General features: G+C 51.0%; 1 protein-coding gene across 1 annotated transcript; it reads right to left on the minus strand.

Moving 5' to 3' along the window:
- Positions 1 to 3,897: 3,897 nt before the first annotated feature.
- On the minus strand, positions 3,898 to 23,390 carry LOC144739565 (heterogeneous nuclear ribonucleoprotein D-like). The gene is given in 9 exon segments (XM_078622500.1): positions 3,898 to 4,577; positions 11,474 to 12,016; positions 13,023 to 13,167; positions 13,169 to 13,212; positions 14,843 to 14,927; positions 15,246 to 15,377; positions 17,582 to 17,740; positions 18,635 to 18,803; positions 22,856 to 23,390. Coding segments are annotated over 8 exon segments (1,182 nt in total). The 5' UTR covers positions 23,230 to 23,390; the 3' UTR covers positions 3,898 to 4,577; positions 11,474 to 11,942.
- Between the last annotated feature and the right edge of the window lie 255 nt (positions 23,391 to 23,645).

Below are 23,645 nucleotides of genomic sequence, written 5' to 3' on the forward strand. Positions count from 1 at the left end.
AAGGAAAGCTGTCTCGAGTGTGGACCAATCAACTTCAAGGACCATGTGAGACTGGGCTCTAAGGAAAGCTGTCTCGGGTGTGGACCAATCAACTTCAAGGACCATGTGAGACTGGGCTCTAAGGAAAGCTGTCTCGAGTGTGGACCAATCAACTTCAAGGACCATGTGAGACTGGGCTCTAAGGAAAGCGGTCTCGAGTGTGGACCAATCAACTTCAAGGACCATGTGAGACTGGGCTCTAAGGAAAGCTGTCTCGGGTGTGGACCAATCAACTTCAAGGACCATGTGAGACTGGGCTCTAAGGAAAGCTGTCTCGGGTGTGGACCAATCAACTTCAAGGACCATGTGAGACTGGGCTCTAAGGAAAGCGGTCTCGAGTGTGGACCAATCAACTTCAAGGACCATGTGAGACTAGGCTCTAAGGAAAGCGGTCTCGAGTGTGGACCAATCAACTTCAAGGACCATGTGAGACTGGGCTCTAAGGAAAGCTGTCTCGGGTGTGGACCAATCAACTTCAAGGACCATGTGAGACTGGGCTCTAAGGAAAGCGGTCTCGAGTGTGGACCAATCAACTTCAAGGACCATGTGAGACTGGGCTCTAAGGAAAGCTGTCTCGGGTGTGGACCAATCAACTTCAAGGACCATGTGAGACTGGGCTCTAAGGAAAGCGGTCTCGAGTGTGGACCAATCAACTTCAAGGACCATGTGAGACTGGGCTCTAAGGAAAGCTGTCTCGGGTGTGGACCAATCAACTTCAAGGACCATGTGAGACTGGGCTCTAAGGAAAGCTGTCTCGGGTGTGGACCAATCAACTTCAAGGACCATGTGAGACTGGGCTCTAAGGAAAGCGGTCTCGAGTGTGGACCAATCAACTTCAAGGACCATGTGAGACTGGGCTCTAAGGAAAGCTGTCTCGGGTGTGGACCAATCAACTTCAAGGACCATGTGAGACTGGGCTCTAAGGAAAGCTGTCTCGGGTGTGGACCAATCAACTTCAAGGACCATGTGAGACTGGGCTCTAAGGAAAGCGGTCTCGAGTGTGGACCAATCAACTTCAAGGACCATGTGAGACTGGGCTCTAAGGAAAGCTGTCTCGGGTGTGGACCAATCAACTTCAAGGACCATGTGAGACTGGGCTCTAAGGAAAGCTGTCTCGGGTGTGGACCAATCAACTTCAAGGACCATGTGAGACTAGGCTCTAAGGAAAGCTGTCTCGGGTGTGGACCAATCAACTTCAAGGACCATGTGAGACTGGGCTCTAAGGAAAGCTGTCTCGGGTGTGGACCAATCAACTTCAAGGACCATGTGAGACTGGGCTCTAAGGAAAGCGGTCTCGAGTGTGGACCAATCAACTTCAAGGACCATGTGAGACTGGGCTCTAAGGAAAGCTGTCTCGGGTGTGGACCAATCAACTTCAAGGACCATGTGAGACTGGGCTCTAAGGAAAGCTGTCTCGGGTGTGGACCAATCAACTTCAAGGACCATGTGAGACTGGGCTCTAAGGAAAGCGGTCTCGAGTGTGGACCAATCAACTTCAAGGACCATGTGAGACTGGGCTCTAAGGAAAGCTGTCTCGGGTGTGGACCAATCAACTTCAAGGACCATGTGAGACTGGGCTCTAAGGAAAGCTGTCTCGGGTGTGGACCAATCAACTTCAAGGACCATGTGAGACTAGGCTCTAAGGAAAGCTGTCTCGGGTGTGGACCAATCAACTTCAAGGACAGTGCATATCATTATCAGAGTTGTGTTTGTTGTTTGCATTATGACCGCATGACTCCTTGTAAAAAAAGTTCAGTCTTGTTTGCAGATAGAAGGGTAAAAATCCAATTATCATATTTTTACTGGCAAATGTTCCAATGGTGTAAATACTTACCGAGCTCTCACTCCGATGGTGCATTGTCTTTGAGTTGTGCGCCTTTTGGCGTCATCTGGTCCAACCCATGTGAGACTAGGCTCTAAGGAAAGCTGTCTCGGGTGTAGACCAATTAACTTCAAGGACAGTGCATATCATTATCAGTTATGTTTTTGTTTGCATTCCGACTGCAGGTATTGTGGTCTATGCAAACACGACTCCTTGTAAAAAAGGTCAGTTTTGTTGCCAGATAGAAGGATAAAAACCAATTATCCTAACAGGTTGCAGACCCCCCTTGCTCCAGAGAGACCAGCTGTGTTCATCCTGAAGAAATCTTCAACGTCCTAGAGCTGTGGTCAGGCCCGTAGCTGCGAGTTACATTGTAATTAGTGTGGTGAGCCTGGTGGTCACCACCATAAGTTGTTCTTCTGTTGAGGGGCAGTTACCCCGCGTGTCGTGTTAAATGAACGTGTTGCCTCTAAGAGAACGTCTGACTTGTTTGAACTCGCTACATTTGAGGCGTAAGCAATTGGGAAATTAACACTTACTACCCAGGAACAAAAATCGTGTGAATCATTGTCAGAGGATGTGTTTTTTGTTTGCATGTTCACGGAGTACGTGGTTAATGCAGACAGGATTCCTTGAATGGACGGTTGTATTTTAACATCTTTAAACAGCGGCTTTAGCCAGGAAAGTGTAAACTCGATCGTGATTTGAAGCTAATAAAAGTAAAATAAAAATCAAGTGATAAGGCAATCGTGCTGTGATGGTTCCACCTGAAGACGGAAGCTTGTGTCGCCTCCGAAACGTCGTGATTTTTATTTTATTTTTATTAATTTTAATTTTTCACCTACATGGTGACTTTACCGAAAACACCTAATAATATGAATCCTTGCAGTCACGAAAGCTTCAAGTCTAGAAGTGATTTGAAGCTTTTGCGAGTGCAGGAATCCACTCTTTGGTTCTTTCGGCAAAGTCCACGTAGGTAGAAAAACCACACAGGTAGGAACAGGTTCCACACTGCCCACCAGGGATTATTTGTCTGTCGTGCACAAATGTGCTGTCCAACCAAGTTCCTACCTGCCCACTCCGAAGGAACGTCAGGACTAGTTACAATAATAATAAATCACGACGTTTCCATCACCACACAGTCGTCCTCAGACGGGGAAAAACAGGTCCCTGCGGGGTGGGCTGGTAGGAACGAACAAATACGATACGAAGGGAGAGTTTGAGGCCTAGTTCTAGGCTTTAGGCCTAGCTGTAGGCTTTAGGCCGCTGTGAGTTAATTTTTAATTAAAACATTTAAATTAAAAATTATCTCAGGGAATTATAAGGGAATGTTACACTTGTTTAGCCAGGAAAGCGTCACCGAGTCTAAAGGTTTTTGTAGGGTCCTGCCAAGTGTTTGCAGTAGGGGGCGATGTTGCTACACCTAATCGGACGGACGATATAATCTATTGTAGGCTGGTTCACTTCGTTCCTACCAGTATAATCCAGCTGTAGTTCCACTTCTGGAGGACAACCGCTTGTGTTGCGATCAAAACTCAGGAGCGCTGAACTGGTGACGACAAGATTGGGGCCACGTGACCAACACCTTCACCCGATGTGGCCGTGTCGTGTCCAGCGACACGCATTTTATATTGACGCCAGAGGTCGCAAACCGGGTACCCGATACCCGTAACCCTACCCAATACCCGGCCGGGTACAGGTAGCCGTTTGCGACCCTGGTGCGGCCATGTACGGGTTGGCCGTGAGTCACTGGTGCGTAACCGTTTGTCACTCATTTCGGGTAGGGTACGGGTAGGGAACGGGTACCCGTACCCGGCTGGGTACCCATTTGCGACCCTGGTGCGGCCGGGTATGGGTACGGGTAAGGAATCAAAACCCGTTTGCGACCTCTGATTGACGCCATCTCACCACCATCACCAATAGCCTCGACTAAAATGGACAAAGTGAAGCCCCCCTCTCTCGCCTGGGGGCACTGTGGGGTGATGGGGTGTGTGGGAGGGATACGTCCAACCCTAAGGTAGTGAAAACAAGTGGGGTGTAGGCATTTTGAATTTTATTTTCTTAAAAAAAATGGTTGCAGTGTGATGAACAAAATACTGGCAAATGGTTCGGAAATGTCCAAGGGAATGAAAATTATTTTTATCAAATTATTTTTCACCCTCCCCCCAAGATTTAGGAAAATGGAAATAAATTTTGGTTTAAAAAAAATTCTGGGGACAAACTTTTTTTGCTTTGCGTTGAAAACTCACACTCACTCCCCCCCCCCCCAAGCTCGTTCCCCTGCCCCCCCCCACAAATTTAAAATCGATCTTTAAAAAAGCCTTTTTATAACAATAAAAAAACACCACAACAACAACAACGGTATAAACCGGTAAAATAACGGACCCGCTACAAAAACCACGTTACTTTTTTTTACACACTCGGGACTTATTTATTATTCATTAACTTTCAAAATGCGGATTACGGATAGGAGGGGTAAAAAGGAACGAGTGGAGTGGGGGGGGAGGATAGGGGGGCTTGTTTTTTGCTTAAAAAAATGAAAACTCTACCAAATAAAATGAAAAGACACAACATTTCAATACCGAAAAAAATAATGCAGCTACACAACAAAACCACAACGGGCGGAGCGGGGTGGGGTGGGTGTGTAACGGACCGAGGGTTTACACGGAGACAAATCGCAGTGACGCTCGCTGGGGCGCAGACCTCCAGCCTCCAGCTGATGGGGGGGGTGGAGAGGAGGGGAGGAGGGGGCAGAAAAGAGAAGTCAACAACCACGAGCTGGGCAGACGACCGCTTGCGTAGCGCGGACACAGAGACACGGACACAGAGACACGCAGTAGCAGCAAGACTGAGGAAGTCCCGAGAGAGGGGAGGGTCCACATTGTTCCAGCCGCAGTGGCTAGGGGATGCCAACTACCTCGCCTGGTACGCAGGAGGTCGTGGGTTCGATCCCCGACATTGCAACCTTGTGGTGGTGTGGGGGTTACCCCAGGGGCTGTGAAAACGAAGTTTATCATTAAACCTCCCACTTACAAAAACAAGGTCAAGTCAAGTAGCGGGACAACAGGGGGGGGCCCCAATTATAACCGGGTTGAAAATTAACTGGGTTTGTTTTTAGACAACAGGAACGGGGGAGGGAGGGAGGAAGGGGGACTTCCACATTCTTATCGCGTAACCATCATCACCACCACCACCACCATTTCATATCATCGTCGCCACAATAAAGGCAGGGCTGGGCAGGAAAGCGCTAGCAACCAAGGCTTTTCTTTGGCTTTGCAGCTCTTGACGCAGTAATTCCCCCTCTCCCACCAAACCACGTGCCGACCTCCGTGCCACACGACTTTTGAAAAGAAAAAAAACCAACCACTCGCGCGCACGCAGCAAACAACAAAAACATTTAAACTCCCTCGGCGACGAGGCAACGTTCCCGCTCAATACTCCGGCCCGTTTCAGAAAACGGGGCGTAGCGACAAACTTCACGCTAACAAAAATACAAAAAAGGCATGAACTTTCGTCTGTTGTTGTTGTAGAAGGGACGCGAGGACACGACAGAACAGACGAACATTAGTTAGTTAGCAGGGGGGGGGGGGGTCACCCCCCCCCCGCAACCCACTCTCCCCTTTAGACCTGGAAACAGTTTAACGGTAACATTACATCTCGTTAACATTACATCGACGCATGGTTAACATAGCAGATACACACGCAAGTAAGTAACCCTGGCGGTCTCTGTAAATAGGGGGGAGGGGAATGGAAGTGATGGTCGGTAGCTTTAAAGTAGCCTTACGTCAAGAACCAAGACGATTACGAATCTGTCGACAAGTAAACAATGGGGGGAGGGCCCCCCCCCCCCCCACTGGCGCTTTACGGAGCAAACCGGGGGGGGTGGGAAGATGGACTGCAAACGAGAAACGGGGTTTGGGGGGGTAATCGACAGACTTGGGGGTTAACCTCCAGACAAATCAGAGAGACACTTTTATAGCGTACACACACACACGAGAGAGAGAGAGCGCGAGAAAGAGAGCGAGGGGGTGGGTGGGGGGGAGAAGTCTCCGTGGCCCGCTGCTTTTTAACAAACAAAAAAAACCACCGAGGAATCGCAAAGCAAGCCCACGGCACGTGGCACGGCAGTCGTCACTGCGGGTCGTAAACGGGGATCGGGGTGGTTTGTGGGTTTTCCCCGCTCTCCTTGCTCGAGAGACTCTGACGCTACAGGAGGGAGGGAGGGAGAGAGCGCGTTTGACACTCGACTAAAATAATTTGACTAATCAATAAAGTTTACCCGCCGCGGTTAAGTTCTTAGACAAATTCCGGCTGTTAAAAATTTCCCGATTGAGGCAGCTGCCCGATGACCCCCCCAATCCCCATTAGCAACTGGGGGGGGGCACGGCCCCCCAAGGGGTTACCAAATCGACGTTACACGCACCCACAAGCGAGCCGCACTTTATTTTCTCACGGAGACAGCCAACTTGCTGGGTTATTTCACGGATGCGTCGTCACTAACACGGATCGAAAGAAAGGTCGCGTGCGATTTGGGGTGGCCTTTTGTTGCGATCGAAACGTAGCCAGAGATTATTTACCGAAAGAACCAAAGAGCACGGGATTTCCCTGCAGGTCGCGAAAGCTTCCAAGTCGAAATTAAAATTTAGGTTCCGAACCAGGAAACGATAAAACGCAAATCTCTCCCTCCCCTGGACAAGCAAAATAAAACTAAAATTAATCGCCACCAATTCCAAAAAGGTTTGGTGGTTTGTTAGCGATTACATTTGGTAACTTTCCAAACGGTCTTTGCCACAGCGCGTCGCTTTCCTGCCCACAACACACGAACCTGCGGTGGTGGTGGTTTACCCGCAAGCACACAAAACTTTGGGGATTTTTCAACGACAAAACATCAAACGGCACATCGATTAAATAACGCTTTGGCGATATTGAGCGACAGAAAACATTATCCCACAAGCAAAACGCAAGTTGGGCGCAACCGGTTTGCCGTTATATAAAAAACAACAGCGCGCCAACAAACCCATTTCACATTAAGCCTTCACAATTTTCGGCGCTATAGAAAAAACACATTTTTAGTTTTCCTTACAACAACAATTAGAACACATCAAGACATTTCATTTTAGGGGTCGCGTTCATAAAAAAAGGGGGGGCAAGGGAGAGGTAAGAGGGCGAGAGGGAGGAGGTGGGTAAAGGTAGTAAAAAATATCGTTATTATCCGACGTTTACGATCCTGGTAAACTTGCAGCGGCGGACATAGGAAGCTACATTTGGGGAGGGGGAGGGATTTGTTACCTGCAAAAAAGTGCAAAAAACAGGGCTTTTAACCGTTAAAAGAAACAACTTTTACGCCGTACGATTTGCAACCTTTACAAGTTTCGTTTTTTCTCTCGACGTCAAAGGGGAGGGGGGGGGGAAGGAATAAGACCATTAAAGCTCCCCCCGGCTATTTAATCAACGGTCCCTGCGTTATCGCGACAAAAAAAACTACATAATCGCCTTAACTCCGCGCTAGTTACTCGTTAATTTTCCCCACGGACTGAAATTCCTTTCTAGAGGGCGGTACGGTACGATCGATCACCAATGGTACGGAAGATCAATAACGGTACGGATGATCGATCACTAACGGTACGATCGATCACTAACGAACGGTACGATCAATCACTAACGGTACGGAAGATCGCCATCAGTACGGAAGATCGATCACTAACAGTACGATCGATCACTACGTCGAGAAGATGGGAGGGAGGGGAGAAGAGAATAAGGGAGTGTGGTGGGGGGGGAAGAGAGACAAAAATTAAAAAAAAATAAAACCCGCAAAGTTGACGCCAACGTGGGTACGCGCGTAACGGACTAATTTTTGTTCGCAGCGGCTAAATCGTTTGACCGCCGTCCGCGTTTGGGGAGGGAGGGGGGGGGTGGTGTGAGGGTCGGGGGTAGAAAGTTCAGAAGGGATAGAAGGGGGGGTGGGGTGCCCGTACCACAAGCGCACGGTTGGGGTTTTTTTTTGTGGTTCCGGGGCGAGCGATCGATCGAGCGCGCAGTGAGCCCTGCGTGGAGGGAGCGGGGTGGGGGAGAAAGGGGTAGGGGGGCACAGCGGCAGGAGAGGGAAGGGCGGATTTGGGTCCGTGATGGCTCATTTCCCCTTGTTAAACCCTCCCAACCCACCCCCCCTCTCTCATCTCAGCCACCACCATCACCAGCTCAACTACAGATTAAAAACTCCACCCCCCCCTAACTCTCTCTCTCTCTCGCCCCCCGCTTCTCTTTTGGTCGTACATGCCCCGTGTGTATCGTTTATTGTTAAATTGGAATCACAGTTCCTATCACCACCACTACTACATTGCTTTAATAGCTTTGTTTTGGCGATTTCGAAAACGCACGGTTTAGCCATGTTTGTTGAAGTACAAAGTTAGCCTGGCAACTTTAATCTAAACTGTCTCATGGTCATCGTTCGGACGTGCATGCCACTGGCATTTTTGCAAGCAGCGTTGATACGCGGGGGTGCTTTTTCCCCAGATTTTCTGCTGATTTTTTCCTGGACGTTTCCCTGTTGCGCGTCGTCACTTCAAAGACGCTCTCCCCGTTCATCTTTCTCACCCCGAGTCAAGAGCCACTTGGCTCACGGGCGACACCAAACAAATACAAACTGAAACTCTCCAAGACGCTTGCGAACAAACTCCCCTCCCCCCCACCCGCTACTGGTGCACACCACCAAACTCAATTTTGCTAGGGCCGTGTTGATCTAGCAAAGGCCGGATAAAATAAATAAACCACCACCACCCTACAGCGCTCTACCCCCCCCCCCCCTGCCAACCCATGTGACTACCGAGGACTTCACAAACAGAATCCCCCCGCGCCTTCGGACACGATAACCCCACGTGGCACGTAGCCCTAACAAGAATCACCCCCCCTATAGTCCCCCTAGCGACAGGCCGCACTTTGTTGGGTGGTACAAGCTAGCGAGGACCTTCAGGAAGGTCGGCAGGAGGAGGAGGTTAACGGTCGCCAAGCTTTACCTACACGCCTGGTCATCCACGTCTCATTCCCCCCACCCAGTGCTCGCGTCTGCACGCATCTAACGCCCCCAGCTCCAAGCGGGACCAGTTCAGATTGACCCGCAAACGGGAATCGAAATGCGCACAAAGATTCAAAGCGGCGGTGGCTTTGCCACTGCTGCTGCCTGTGGTGGTGGTGGGGGGCCTGGTGAACTGCGGAGGCCGGCTACCACTTCTAGTGCCCAAGGCTCTCTCCGGCAGAAGCCGGCTACCACTTCTAGTGGAGTTGGGGGGGCGGGGCAAGAGCTTGCAGGTGGCATAGGGGACCGAGATGACTGGCCGATCGATGGGGGCATCATCACCTGTGCCACAACTTGACGCACGCACGCACACGCACACACACACGACGACACGCACACAATGTAAACTGGGCCATCCCCCTTCTCGTGTTAGGGTTTTACACGTTCGTGGCGGGTACGCAAGACGGCTTTTCGCAACTACCGTAATCAATAGATTCTACTTTTCGGCGGAGTTAGGCGATTTACTTTCACCGTCAAAACGCTATTTTAATAAAAACACGCGGTTCTACTTTTAAGTTACTTCGGCAACTTCCAGAGAGACGTTACTATTACTATTTTTCTAAAAACGATCTCTGCTTTCGATATAAAAAAACTGTTTTTATCCGTCTGCTTAACGCGCTTTTCCCAGCGAGGAACGCTTTTACGCCGCCGGTTTAATTTAAACGGGAGCACAAAAACGTTTTGACGAGAGACGTTTTTTGTTTTTTTTACGCGCACGTAATAAAAAAACCGCGTACGGATAGAGGAAATAAACAAAGGATGGGGCCTTCTTCAGCTCGGCCGTTATATATATAAAAAACAAAGGCCTCACACCACAGACCAGCGATTCAAAACCCTGTAACATGGGGAAGGGGGGGTGGTGGAACATTTCAAAAGATCGTCATCGTCGTCACAGGCAAGTTCGGTCAGCCATCAGTCAAGTCACACAGAGCGGCCAAAAAATAAAACGTTCCAAGGCAAACGTTTCCCCAGATCAAGACTAGCGGGCGAGGGCTGGGAGGGTTGGTCACTGAGATCCAAAACTCACAAAATGGGTGTTAGAGGCAGTGGATTTTGGGGCCCCGTGAACAATTTGTCACTCACAAAAAGGGCGAGAATCTCATCCCTCGGGACGACCGACGGTGGGAAGTTAACGTTAACGATTCTGGAGCATGGATGGGTTTTGTTCGGTGTGCCAACAACGCTCCAATTGGACGTGACGATTGCCAATAAACTATTGTTTGTTTTAGCAGGCAAGGCCACAGTGAGAGCGAGCGCTTTCACAAGCGGAGCTGGCCTACCGCAAAATGAAATAGGCCCCATCCCCTCCTGACCGAGTGTGGCTTATCGACACGTGGAAATTTATAACGGCCAAATAATTACTTAAGAACGCTCGATGTAGATTCCGAAAATGTTGGGTGGGGGGGGGGAGAAAAATCCCCGTGGCTTCGGAGGGATAAGTCGCAAACTTTAAACAAAGGCGTTCGGGGTCGGGATGGAACCCACGACCGTCCAGTGTATACCGGGCATAGAAGTTTTGGTGGGTTAGATCGCCATGTAGATGTGTCGTTAAAACCCACCACCACCCAACACGGCCAGCCAGTAAGGCTCGTGTCGCGTAAACAAAACGTGACGATTGAGCGTGTTGCTACCGAAGCGTCGTGAACTATTACTATTTTGTCTACCTACGTGGACTTTATCGAAAGAACCAAAGAGTAGGATTCCTGCAGTCACGAAAGCTTAAAATCGAGAGAGAACGTGCCAATTCGTCACTATTATGGATATTGGTGGCGAAAGCCGACGTTGTTAAATCGGAGGGGTTTTGGGCGAAGCTAAAGGAGAAAAACACCTTTAGCGAAGGATTTGACTCTGAAAATAAAAGTTGTGTATACACAGCTACTGGTTCGTCGAGATTTGTAATAATGTTACTCTTTGGCCGGTCAGTGAGGGAAGGACAGGGGGGGGGGGGGTTGGAGGTGGTTTGTTGAACAAGACAAAACACACGCACACGTGTGAATGAAACGCATTTCAGAAACGACAGTTTTAGAATAAAACACGATTGTACAAATGCTCCCGGGGAAAAATAGGGAAGCTAAAAAAATGCGTTAAGTCTTCTCAAATATCAGAGAAAGTTATCTGTAAACAAGGGAAGATTACGTTGACGAAGTTTCACTTCTTTTACACGTTTACAAAATACGGATTAAGTTTACACTTTAACCCAACACAGGAGCAGCGCTGTTAAGAAACGAGTAGTTGAAATTAGAAACCGTAGACTTACACACACACAACGGTTATTACCCCATAAAAACAATTAACCTCAAGAATAGCATCAATTCTCGCGGCCCGATAAAACACCAACTCGCCCATCGGCATTAGTTTAACAAAACACATTGCAACAAAATCACTCGGCTGCCAATTTAAAAACCAGCAATCTTGCGACCACACCACTCATCACCACCATAGCCATCTTAGACACACAGGCTCAGCAATTAAAAAAAGTATCGGCACTAGACTAACAGAATAACTCCGACAATCTCCAGCGTGTCTCTCTCCTCGCTTACCGTGGTCACTTTCTGGGGCCTCCTCCCTCCAACCCCCCTCCACCCAAACCCTCCCCCCCCAGTGCCAGAGCTCACTCCCTCCCAGTCTACCTCAACCAGACTCCCTCCCCACCACCATCCCTCCTCCCTCCCCTCATCATCACCACCCCCGTCCCCTCCTCGTCCACCACCACGGGGCTATCCCGCGCCATCACCACCCCCCCTCAAGACTGAGGGGTTGGAAGAACAACGCGGGAGCCCGGGGCACGGACGAAGAGCCGGACAGGAAAGCGAGGAGCTGAGGGGAGGACCTTCGGCAAGTGGTGGTGGGGGAGCCTCCGGCAGCAGCAGGGAGAGAGGGAGAAAGACTCTGGCCCGGTAGTAGGGGGGGGTCACCGCACGTCGTGGGGAGCGGCTACGGGAAGAGGGGGGGGGGCACGCGGCATGGAGGAGGAGGCCCCACGTTGAATCCTTGGGGGGCGGTGGGCGCTCAGTAGGGCCGGTAGCTGGTCTGGTGGGTGCCGCCGCGGCGAGGTGCCTTGCCGTAGCCGCCCTGCTGCCCCGCTGGGGACGACGGGGACGACGACGCCGGGACAAACACAGGGCACAGGCCGGTGAGTAGAGCGTACAAGCTGGCGTGTGCAAGGTACAAGCCTAAGTGTGTGCATAGTGGATAGGCCAGTGTGTATTGTGTAGCATGTGCATAGTGTATAGGCCAGCATGTATATAATGTATGTGCCAGCGTGTGTATAATGTACAGGCCAGCAGTGTGTATTATGTATATTCCAGCGTGTATGTGTAGCTCACAGCGCGTGCATAGTGTATAGACCAGCAGTGTGTATAATGTATATTCTAGTGTGTATTGTGTAGCCCAGTGTGTATTATGTATATTCTAGTGTGTATTGTGTAGCTCACAGCGCGTGCATAGTGTATAGACCAGCGTGTATATAATGTATGTGCCAGCGTGTGTATAATGTACAGGCCAGCGTGTATATATAATGTACAGGCCAGCAGTGTGTATATGTATATTCTAGTGTATGTGTAGCTCACAGCACGTGCATAGTGTATAGGCCAGTGAGTATAATGTGTAACCCACAGTGGGTGCATAATGTATAGGCCAGCACCAAGTGTAATGTATATGCCAGTGTGTATAATATACAGGCCAGCGTGTATGTATAATGTACATGCCAGCGTGTATATGTGCCAGCGTGTGTATAATGTACAGGCCAGCAGGAACTATAATGTATATGCCAGTGTGTGTATAATGTACGTGCCAGCGTGTATATAATATGTACAGGCCAGCATGTATATATAATGTATGTGCCAGCGTGTATATAATGTACAGGCCAGCATGTATATATAATGTATGTGCCAGTGTGTATTGTGTGTAACCCACAGCGCATAGTGTATAGGCCAGCGAGCATAATGTATGTGCCAGTGTGTAGATCATGTACAGGCCAGCATGTATATATATAGTATGTGACAGTGTGTAGATCATGTACAGGCCAGCGTGTATATATATAGTATGTGACAGTGTGTAGATCATGTACACCACCACCACCACTCGTACCTCCGTAGTCCCCGTAGCTGCCCTGCCCGTAGCCGTAGTAGTTGTAGCCCGTGTAGTCGTAGCTGTTGGGGTAGCCCCCGTACCCGCCGTAGCCCTGGCCGTAGCCGCCGTAGCCTCCGTAGCCGCCCTGGCCGTAGTAGCCGCCGCCCCCCGCCGCCGCTGTAGCCCTGCGTGTAGCCCTGGGCGGAACCTGCAGGGGCCGCGGGAGGTCACAGCGGGAGGTCACAGCGGGAGGTCACAGCGGGAGGTCACAGCGGGAGGTCACAGCGGGAGGTCACAGCGGGAGGTCACAGCGGGAGGTCACAGCGGGAGGTCACAGCGGGAGGTCACAGCGGGAGGTCACAGCGGGAGGTCACAGCGGGAGGTCACAGCGGGAGGTCACAGCGGGAGGTCACAGCGGGAGGTCAAGACATGGCTGTCGAGTCGCGGACGGATGGGTGGTGGTGGAGCAGTCTGATGCGTTGGTTGGTGGGCAAGGCGGAGATGTTCGTGGTAGCACCGTTTTTAAAAAGCGATCGTCAGCGCCATCGTCGCCGTGGAACGGACAGAGGTCGCAAACGGGTTTTGATTCCTTACCCGGTCGCACCAGGGTCACAAATGGATACCCGTACCCTACCCGTACCCTACCCGTACCCTACCCGTACCCTACCCGTACCCTACCCGTACCCTACCCGTACCCTACCCGTACCCTACCCGTACCCTACCCGTACCCTACCCGTACCCTACCCGTACCCTACCCGTACCCTACCCGTACCCTACCCGTACCCTACCCGTAACCCTACCCGTAACCCTACCCGTACCCTACCCGTAACCCTACCCGTAACCCTACCCGTAACCCTACCCGTAACCCTACCCGTAACCCTACCCGTACCCTACCCGTAACCCTACCCGTACCCTACCCGTACCCTACCCGGCTGGGTACGGCCCTTGGGCGGCTCACGAAAATCATTTGGCAGTTCCAGCCATTACATTAGGGGAGAGTTAAAATTAAATGACAAAACATAACAGGCTAATCTTTAAGGCGATTACTTTGTATGGCGCCGCAAATGATCTTTGGCAGACAAGAAAGGGTTCCTCACCCCTGTTCTAAAGAAATATAAATCTGGCATGTCCGGCACTCCCAGAAAGGGGTAAAGCTGTGCGCACCCCCCCAGGTGAACAAGCATTGGTCACTATGAGACATCTCCTTTACCAGTGGCAACATAGTAGTAAGCTTTTATCCTTTAAACTGGTACAAAACTGACACCTTTATACAAGGCGTCATGTTTGCATAGACCACAATACCTGCAGTCATAATGCAAACAAAAACACAACTCTGATGATGATAATATATGCACTGTCCTTGAAGTTGATTGGTCCACACCCGAGACAGCTTTACTTAGGAGCCTAGTGTCTCACAAGGTGTTGGACCAGATGACGCCAAAAGGCGCACAACTCAAAGACAATGCACCATCAGAGTATGAGAACTCGGGGAATGCATTTACACCATTGGAACCTCATTTGCCAGTAAAAAATATTATAATTGTTTTTTTACCCTTCTATCTGGCAAGAAAACTGACACCTTTTATACAAGGAGTCATGTTTGCATAGACCACAATACCTGCAGTCATAATGCAAACAAAAACACAACTCTGATAATGATAAGCACTGTCCTTGAAGTTGATTGGTCCACACCCGAGACAGCTTTCCTTAAGAGCCTAGTGTCTCACAAGGTGTTGGACCAGATGACGCCAAAAGGCGTACAACCATTGGTCTCAAAACGCTTTGGGGGGGCACGCCACCTCGCCCCCCAACAAACTGCACGGGGGGGGGTCATTCACCTCCTCGCCCTCGGCCTCCGCGCCCGCCGCGCCCGCTCTGCTGCTGCTGGTAGACGTCCTTGGGCTGGGCCAGCTTGATCTCACACTGCTCACGCCACGCGGCGAGGGGACAACGCAGAAACACGCGGTGAACATGGCGGAGAGGTTGAACGGGGGACGATGAAAGGAAAGTCGTTAGGTGATGAGAGTCGAACGGTGGTGAGATGAGTAGAGTGAGATGAGTGATGAGTAGAGTGAGATGAGTAGAGTGAGATGAGTAGAGTGAGATGAGTAGAGTGAGATGAGTAGAGTGAGATGAGAGAGTAGAGAGATGATGAGTAGAGTGAGATGAGTAGAGTGTAGAGCGAGAGAGCCATGAGAGTCAGCGTGCGTTGGGGGGTAGCGCCCCTCCCCCCCCCCTCACCTTGCTGGCGCCCACGTCGTGGAACTTCTTCTCCATGCAGCGCTTCACCGACGACTCCTCCTTGAAGGTGATGAAGCAGAAGCCGCGGCGCTTGCTCGTCTTGCTGTCCATGGGCAGCTCAATCGCCTCGATCTGAGCACGGGAGGGGAGAGGCGACAGGTCAGGCAGGGTGGACACGCACACCCAACACCACCCCAACAGAGACCCCCAACACCACCAAACAGAGACCCCCAACACCACCAAACAGAGACCCCCAACACCACCAAACAGAGACCCCCAACACCACCAAACAGAGACCCCCAACACCACCAAACAGAGACCCCCAACACCACCAAACAGAGACCCCCAACACCACCAAACAGAGACCCCCAACACCACCAAACAGAGACCCCCAACACCACCAAACAGAGACCCCCAACACCACCAAACAGAGACCCCCAACACCACCAAACAGAGACCCCCAACACCACCCCAACAGAGACCCCCAACACCACCAAACAGAGACCCCCAACACCACCAAACAGAGACCCCCAACACCACCAAACAGAGACCCCCAACACCACCAAACAGAGACCCCCAACACCACCAAACAGAGACCCCCAACACCACCAAACAGAGACCCCCAACACCACCCCAACAGAGACCCCCAACACCACCCCAACAGAGACCCCCAACACCACCAAACAGAGACCCCCAACACCACCAAACAGAGACCCCCAACACCACCAAACAGAGACCCCCAACACCACCAAACAGAGACCCCCAACACCACCAAACAGAGACCCCCAACACCACCAAACAGAGACCCCCAACACCACCAAACAGAGACCCCCAACACCACCAAACAGAGACCCCCAACACCACCCCAACAGAGACCCCCAACACCACCCCAACAGAGACCCCCAACACCACCAAACAGAGACCCCCAACACCACCAAACAGAGACCCCCAACACCACCAAACAGAGACCCCCAACACCACCAAACAGAGACCCCCAACACCACCAAACAGAGACCCCCAACACCACCAAACAGAGACCCCCAACACCACCAAACAGAGACCCCCAACACCACCAAACAGAGACCCCCAACACCACCCCAACAGAGACCCCCAACACCACCAAACAGAGACCCCCAACACCACCAAACAGAGACCCCCAACACCACCAAACAGAGACCCCCAACACCACCAAACAGAGACCCCCAACACCACCAAACAGAGACCCCCAACACCACCAAACAGAGACCCCCAACACCACCAAACAGAGACCCCCAACACCACCAAACAGAGACCCCCAACACCACCAAACAGAGACCCCCAACACCACCAAACAGAGACCCCCAACACCACCATACAGAGACCCCCAACACCACCAAACAGAGACCCCCAACACCACCAAACAGAGACCCCCAACACCACCAAACAGAGACCCCCAACACCACCAAACAGAGACCCCCAACACCACCAAACAGAGACCCCCAACACCACCAAACAGAGACCCCCAACACCACCAAACAGAGACCCCCAACACCACCAAACAGAGACCCCCAACACCACCAAACAGAGACCCCCAACACCACCAAACAGAGACCCCCAACACCACCAAACAGAGACCCCCAACACCACCAAACAGAGACCCCCAACACCACCAAACAGAGACCCCCAACACCACCAAACAGAGACCCCCAACACCACCAAACAGAGACCCCCAACACCACCAAACAGAGACCCCCAACACCACCAAACAGAGACCCCCAACACCACCAAACAGAGACCCCCAACACCACCAAACAGAGACCCCCAACACCACCAAACAGAGACCCCCAACACCACCAAACAGAGACCCCCAACAGACACCCCAAACACCCCCCAAGACCTCAACAGACCCCCCACCACCACCACCCCAACAGAGACCCCCAACACCAAACAGAGACCCCCAAAACCACCCAAGACCCCAACAGAGACCCCCAAAACCACCCAAGACCCCAACAGAGACCCCCAAAACCACCCAAGACCCCAACAGAGACCCCCAAAACCACCCAAGACCCCAACAGAGACCCCCAAAACCACCCAAGACCCCAACAGAGACCCCCACCCAAGACCCCCAACAGAGACCCCCAACAGAGACCCCCAACAGAGACCCCCAACAGAGACCCCCAACAGAGACCCCCAACAGAGACCCCCAACAGAGACCCCCAACAGAGACCCCCAACAGAGACCCCCAACAGAGACCCCCAACAGAGACCCCCAACAGACCCCCAACAGACCCCCAACAGACCCCCAACAGACCCCCCCAGCTCAAGCTTTTGTCCGCAGCGACCCGTGGCTCCACGCACCTCCCCGTAGCTGCTGAAGTACTCGCGGATCTTGTCCTCGGGGGTGTCGGGGCTCATGCCGCCCACAAACACCTTCTTGACGGGCTCGCGACGCATCGCCTTGGCGCGCTTGGGGTCGATCACGCGGCCGTCCAGCTTGTGGTCTTTGTGGTCCTGGACCTAGCGGGGGGCGAGATGGAGGGAGGTCATCAGCGTCGTCGTCGTCGTGTGTGTGTAAAGCAAGGTCAGAGTACATTCACAAACAACGCAAGCGCATACAACATTTCGATTTAAAGCTTTCGTGACTGCAGGGATTCATATTCTTGGTTCTTTCGGTAAAGTCACGTAGAAGGGAAGTAATACAATAATAAAAATAAAAGTGAGATTCATATTATTATGTTTTATTTTTATTATTTTATTACTTCCCTTCTACGTGACTTTACCGAAAGAACCAAGAAGATGAATCCCTGCAGTCACGAAATCTTTAAATCGAAATTTAAACAAAGTTGTTGTTTCTTAAAATAAACTTTTTTTAAGGATTCATATTCTTGGTCCTTACGGTAAAGTCACGTAGAAGGGGGAAAACAGGAGTCGAAATATTATTTATTTATGTAATTTTTTTTATTTTTTACCTCATTGTATTTCATTTTACACTTTTTTTATTTCATTTTTTATTTGATGTTTTCTTTCTATCATTTTATTATTTCCCTTCTACGTGATGACTTTACCGAAAGAACCAAGAAGATGAATCCCTGCAGTCACGAAAGCTTTACATCGAAATTTAACCGTGCTCACGTCTGAACTTCTTTCTAGATTTGAAGCTTTCGTGACTGCAATGATTCATATTCTCAGGTTTTTTCGGTAAAGTCACGTAGGTAAAACATTAAAAGTAATGAAAGTAAAATAAAACAAAACAAAAATAAAATTCACGACGTTTCGGAGGCAACACAAGTCTCCGTCATCAGGTGGGACCGTCACAGCCAGATTAGCTGCATCAAGTGAACTTCTTTTGAGCCGTACGGAGCCACTGGTGCTAAAAAGAGCCGTCACAGCCCATCGGATCGTCTGCCTTACCCTGTCAACGCTGCCAGGGTCCTTGAAGAGAACGAATCCAAATCCCCGGGACCGCCCGGTCATGGGGTCCACTTTGATGGTGCAGTCAACAACCTCGCCAAACTTGCTGAAGTAGTCTTTGAGGTCTTTCTTGGACGTCTCCCAACTCAACCCCCCCACAAACATCTTCCTGTTGTGCGCACAGACACCCACCCACGCAGACACACACAGACACCCACCCACGCAGACACACACACACACACGCAGACACAGACACCCACCCACGCAGTCACACAGACAGACACACACAGACAGACAGACAGACACCCACCCACGCAGACACACAGACAGACACACACAGACAGACAGACAGACACCCACCCACGCAGACACACAGACACCCACCCACGCAGACACACACACACACGACACCCACACAGTCACACACCCACAAGACACCCACACAGTCACACACCCACAAGACACCCACACAGTCACACACCCACACAAGAGACGCGACACGGAGTGGGGGAGACACACACACCCAGAGAGACACACACGGTTAGTACAGACGAAGGGCAACTTCACAGTATACAACGGTGGTCATTAGGGTTATACCATTAAGAGTTACGCGAGGGACGAGCCCTGGGATTCGAGAAAATAAACGATGGTTACCATCCAAACACTCAAAACAAACATTGCAATTAGTCCGTTAACGTTTTCAATTACGGGGGGCGATACAATTAACTTGCAGTGTTGGCAGCTTGCGTGCCATCAACATGGCACACACACACACCTTTGAAGATTCGCTTTCAGATAAGATAAAATTTCTCCCGTTAAGTTTTCCGCTTACCTCTTAAAATACGAATAGTTTTACGGTATTTTAGATCCGGATATTTATTCTAAAAAAAAAATCAGCAATAATAGTATATGGTGCGTAGCAATTATATAGAAATGGTTACATAGCAGACGGACCTTATATCGCAACGACGCTGGCTATCGTTCGATACAAGCCAACCAAATCGGGAGGGCGCAAAGGGAGTGGGTGGGCAAAGTAACGCAAGGCCTCACAGCAAGATGGGCCACGATTCGATGCCAGACCCAGGCGCCTCTGTGTGCGATGGCGATGGACTCTGTTGTGTGGCATCCCCCTGCTCTGACGCATTGGATTCCTCCGTGACGTCTGCTTTCTTCCCATTGCTAAACGAAAGGAAATAGTGTGTATAAGTATAAAAACACAAGTCACTTCTGCCGCATTGAATAAAGGATTCATCGACGCGAATTGGGGACGTTAGATCAAAATGTATAGAACGCGATGACCGATGCGTATTTAGGGGGAGGAGGGGGGAGAAACACATTTTTTTCCTTTACAACGCGGGATATGCGAATCGGTATAATGTGTAAATAGAACACAATCGCGTTAACGAAGCTACGTCACGCGAGTAGGAGAATAGGCCGTTGGCAAGCAGCTGCCTCGGCGTAGAATCATCATCATCATCAACATCATGTCGTCATCGCATAAGGCACTGGGGGGGATACTGCTGGATGCCCTGCGTGTTAAGCATCCCTAATCGCACAAGATTGGCCTTTGCACTCCCCCGCTAGATTGTATATATAGTTAGTCGTTGTCATTATAAACGCAGATTTTTCCCGCAAGGCAGCATGTTCCTGCTACTAGTAGTAGTAGTATCAGTACAGTATTAAGTAGCTACTACTACTGTGCTGATATTACACTACTGTGCTGATAGTAGCAAGTAGCTACTACTGCTACTGTGCTGATATTACACTACTGTGCTGATAGTAGCAAGTAGCTACTACTGTGCTGATATTACACTACTGTGCTGATAATAGCAAGTAGCTACTACTACTACTGTGCTGATACTACACTACTGTGCTGATAGTAGCAAGTCGCTACTCGCTGTTACTATCAGCACGGTGCTTGTGGCCCAGCCAGCACGAAAAACCCGACTGCCTTTGTCTCTTAGTGCCGATTTTTATTGCTGCTGCTGCTTCACACATCACCGCATTACACAACTCATTTGATAGGCAGTCAACCTGGTGGTCAGACTTGCAGCGCTGTAACCCACTGCCACAGCAATTTTGACTTTAAAAACTTTCCACGTGCGCGGCTGTACTCGAAAGAAGTCAAGAATATGAACTACCCCAAACTACTTTAGCAGTTTTTCTCGCTGTGGGTGTCCCCCACCTGATGACGATTGCTTGTGTTGCGATCGAAATGTCGTGAATTATTAATTAGTCTACCCACGTGGACTTTACCTAAAGAACCAAGAGTAACATATTAACTAGCGCATTAGTTTGGTGGCTGGAAGAGGTCCAGTTAAATCTAAATGGAGGGATAAATCTTGCAGTTTTAAGCTTTAGTGACTGCAGGAATCAATACTCTTTGGTTCTTTCGGTAAAGTTACGGAGGTAGAAAACTAATAGATCACACACAAGCGCTCGTCCTCGGGCAGACAGAATAATCCAGCAGTTGAACGCCTGAATCAGCCTAAGAGGGCCCAAACAAAATCCTCCAACCAGCTTTAAATAGTTTCCCAAAGTTAAATAATTTCAAAAGACCTCTTGCTTTAGGCCGAGCCGACCTAGAGGGTGGCCAGGCCCCAAGGACACGTGGAGGAGTGCTTCGGGCAACACGTGGGGTACATTTCAGCAGAGCTGAGATGTTGGCTTTTGAAGCCACGGAGGTGGTTTTATGTAACCCAAGTGGGCCCCACGTTTTAAATAAAAGAGACCGACGAAGATTTTAAATAAACGTGGCCATCAAAATAATCAACAGCATAACATAACGAACAACAAATTAGGCGGTAAAAATTTACGCGGGTGGAGGTGCGGGTTTAAATAATAAAAAAGAGAATTAATAATTGTGGCTTCACAAATGTCCATTTTAAAAAACGACCGCGTATAAAATGGCGGCCGGCCGGAGTTTAAAACAACAACTTTAACATCCGTCGGCATCTGCCCTTAAGAACGCCGCCATCGGGACCCCCCAAGTGCTCCCGATGATGGACGCGCAAAAACGCCGCCGATTTGTAAACATGACCCGAGTAATTGCGATTAAGAGTAATCAAATATACGCCGCCCGATGCCGTTGTAGTCCGGCAAAGGGGCCATCATCATCGCCATGCCTCGCAACGAACGAGACAAAATCCGACTGCATCCGACCATCAAACATCACCATCGGCTCCTAACATCGTTACGGCTCGCGACATTAAACTGGGCTCGTTGTGGAATTGTGAATATTGAAACGTTTCGTTGTCGGCTAAAGCCGTTCTCGTCGTTAACACAAAAAACAACCTCCCTCCCTTCTTCCCCGCCATTAAAACGAGCGACGAAAACAAAAACGTCCTCGCGCATAATCCGTCGGCATCGCGCCCTTATAAAACATCGCCATCGATCGTTAAAATGTTCAATCGATTGATGAAATACAACCACGCCACTATTAAACGCTTTTTATTTAACTCTTCCCCAAAATCGCGGTGAAAAATCACCACGAAATAAACAAAAAATCGCTTTCCCGCGCTAAAGCGCCGCCATTCTCAATGGGGGGGGGAGGGACGCAGTTTTCAAGGTCCCCCATTGTTTTGTCATCTCATTTAATTAAATCCGTTCGCATCCGCCGTCAAAGCGACGCCATCGACACGAACAAATCCCACCGCCCTTTAGCCCGAACCCCAGCGAGCACGACGACGTCCACCATAACCGTCTCGCTCCTTCCGATCATCGCCATTTATTCGAACGAAAGCGACGACGGTGTCGATGGTCGAGAACTACAACATCAGCAATGGCGGCGCTGCAGTCCCAACGAGCTTCTCTAACGCCGCCGCAATCCGCAGCCATCCGCCCCGAAATCGTCCCCAATGGCTCCCGCCACACCGCGCAACGCCACCGCCATCACCCCGCACAGCCCCCATCGCCTGCCTTTTGTGCGGCCGAGGCGCTCGCTGAGCGCGGCCTCGCTTTTTCGAGCTGCGTTCTCCTCCCATCATCATCGCCGCCATCGCCTCCTCCTCCCCGGTCTCCTCATCCTCATCGTCGTCGTCGCTAGCCTCCTCGGCTTCCTCCTCCTCCTCAACCCCCTCATCAACAACCTCACCTACAACCTCATTCTCATCAACCGCCGCCACTTCTACAACCTCCTTCCCCAACACCACCACAGCCGCGTCCGCCATTGCTTCTTCCCCACCCCCACCAAGCCCCTTGTCGTTTTGTGTGCAACTTTACCCGTCATCCTCCTCGCCCCGACTCGCGTTGATCTTCGCCCCCTCCTCGTCGACGATCCCTCCGCCGCCCGCACCGCCGCCGCCACCACCGCCGCCGCCGGACTGTTCACCGCCATGCCCACCGCTACCTCCGCCAGCCACCACAGAGCCGGCAGCACCACCAGCCGAGCCTGGGCCACCGCCGCTGCCACCGCCGCCGCCACCGCCACCACCGCCGCCGCCATCGCCACCCTGATCCATCATCTGATAGTCGTCGGCCGTCAGCTCGGAGAAGTCCTGAGCGCCCGAGCCTGAGCCGGGCCCTCCTGCTCCGCCGCCGCCGCCGACAGAGTCGTAGCCGGCGCCGTTGGACGAGTAGTCTCCGTAGTCCGCCATCGTTGTCTGGTTTGTTGCTTAAAAGCGAGAAGGGGTTGTCGCGGTGCTGATGATGGCGGAGATTTGCTCGAGAAGGCAAAGGCGGAGGAGGATGGACGCGGATGGAGGAGGATGGGTGGGAGGTGATCGCTGCTGACCTCCGCTGTTGCTGAGCGAGAGGGAAGGGGAGTCGTAGGGGGCGGGCGGGCGCCCTTATATAGCAAACGAGTTGGAGGGGATGGGGCGGGGCTAACGGAGGGGGAGGAGCTACATAAATTATGTTAATGTAGCGGCTGCAGCCTCTCGGCCAATGGGGAGTCGAGGCGCGTTGATTGCGTTGGCGCGGCGGCCCGATCTCCACCTTCCTTCGCGATCATTTCGGGAGCGGGTTGCATAAATTATGTTAATGAGGCGGGAGCCCCTCGGCCAATAGGGGA

This window comes from Lampetra planeri, unplaced genomic scaffold, assembly GCF_965212315.1.
Source record: "Lampetra planeri unplaced genomic scaffold, kcLamPlan1.2.h2 scaffold_1572, whole genome shotgun sequence".
Classification (NCBI taxonomy): domain Eukaryota; kingdom Metazoa; phylum Chordata; class Hyperoartia; order Petromyzontiformes; family Petromyzontidae; genus Lampetra; species Lampetra planeri.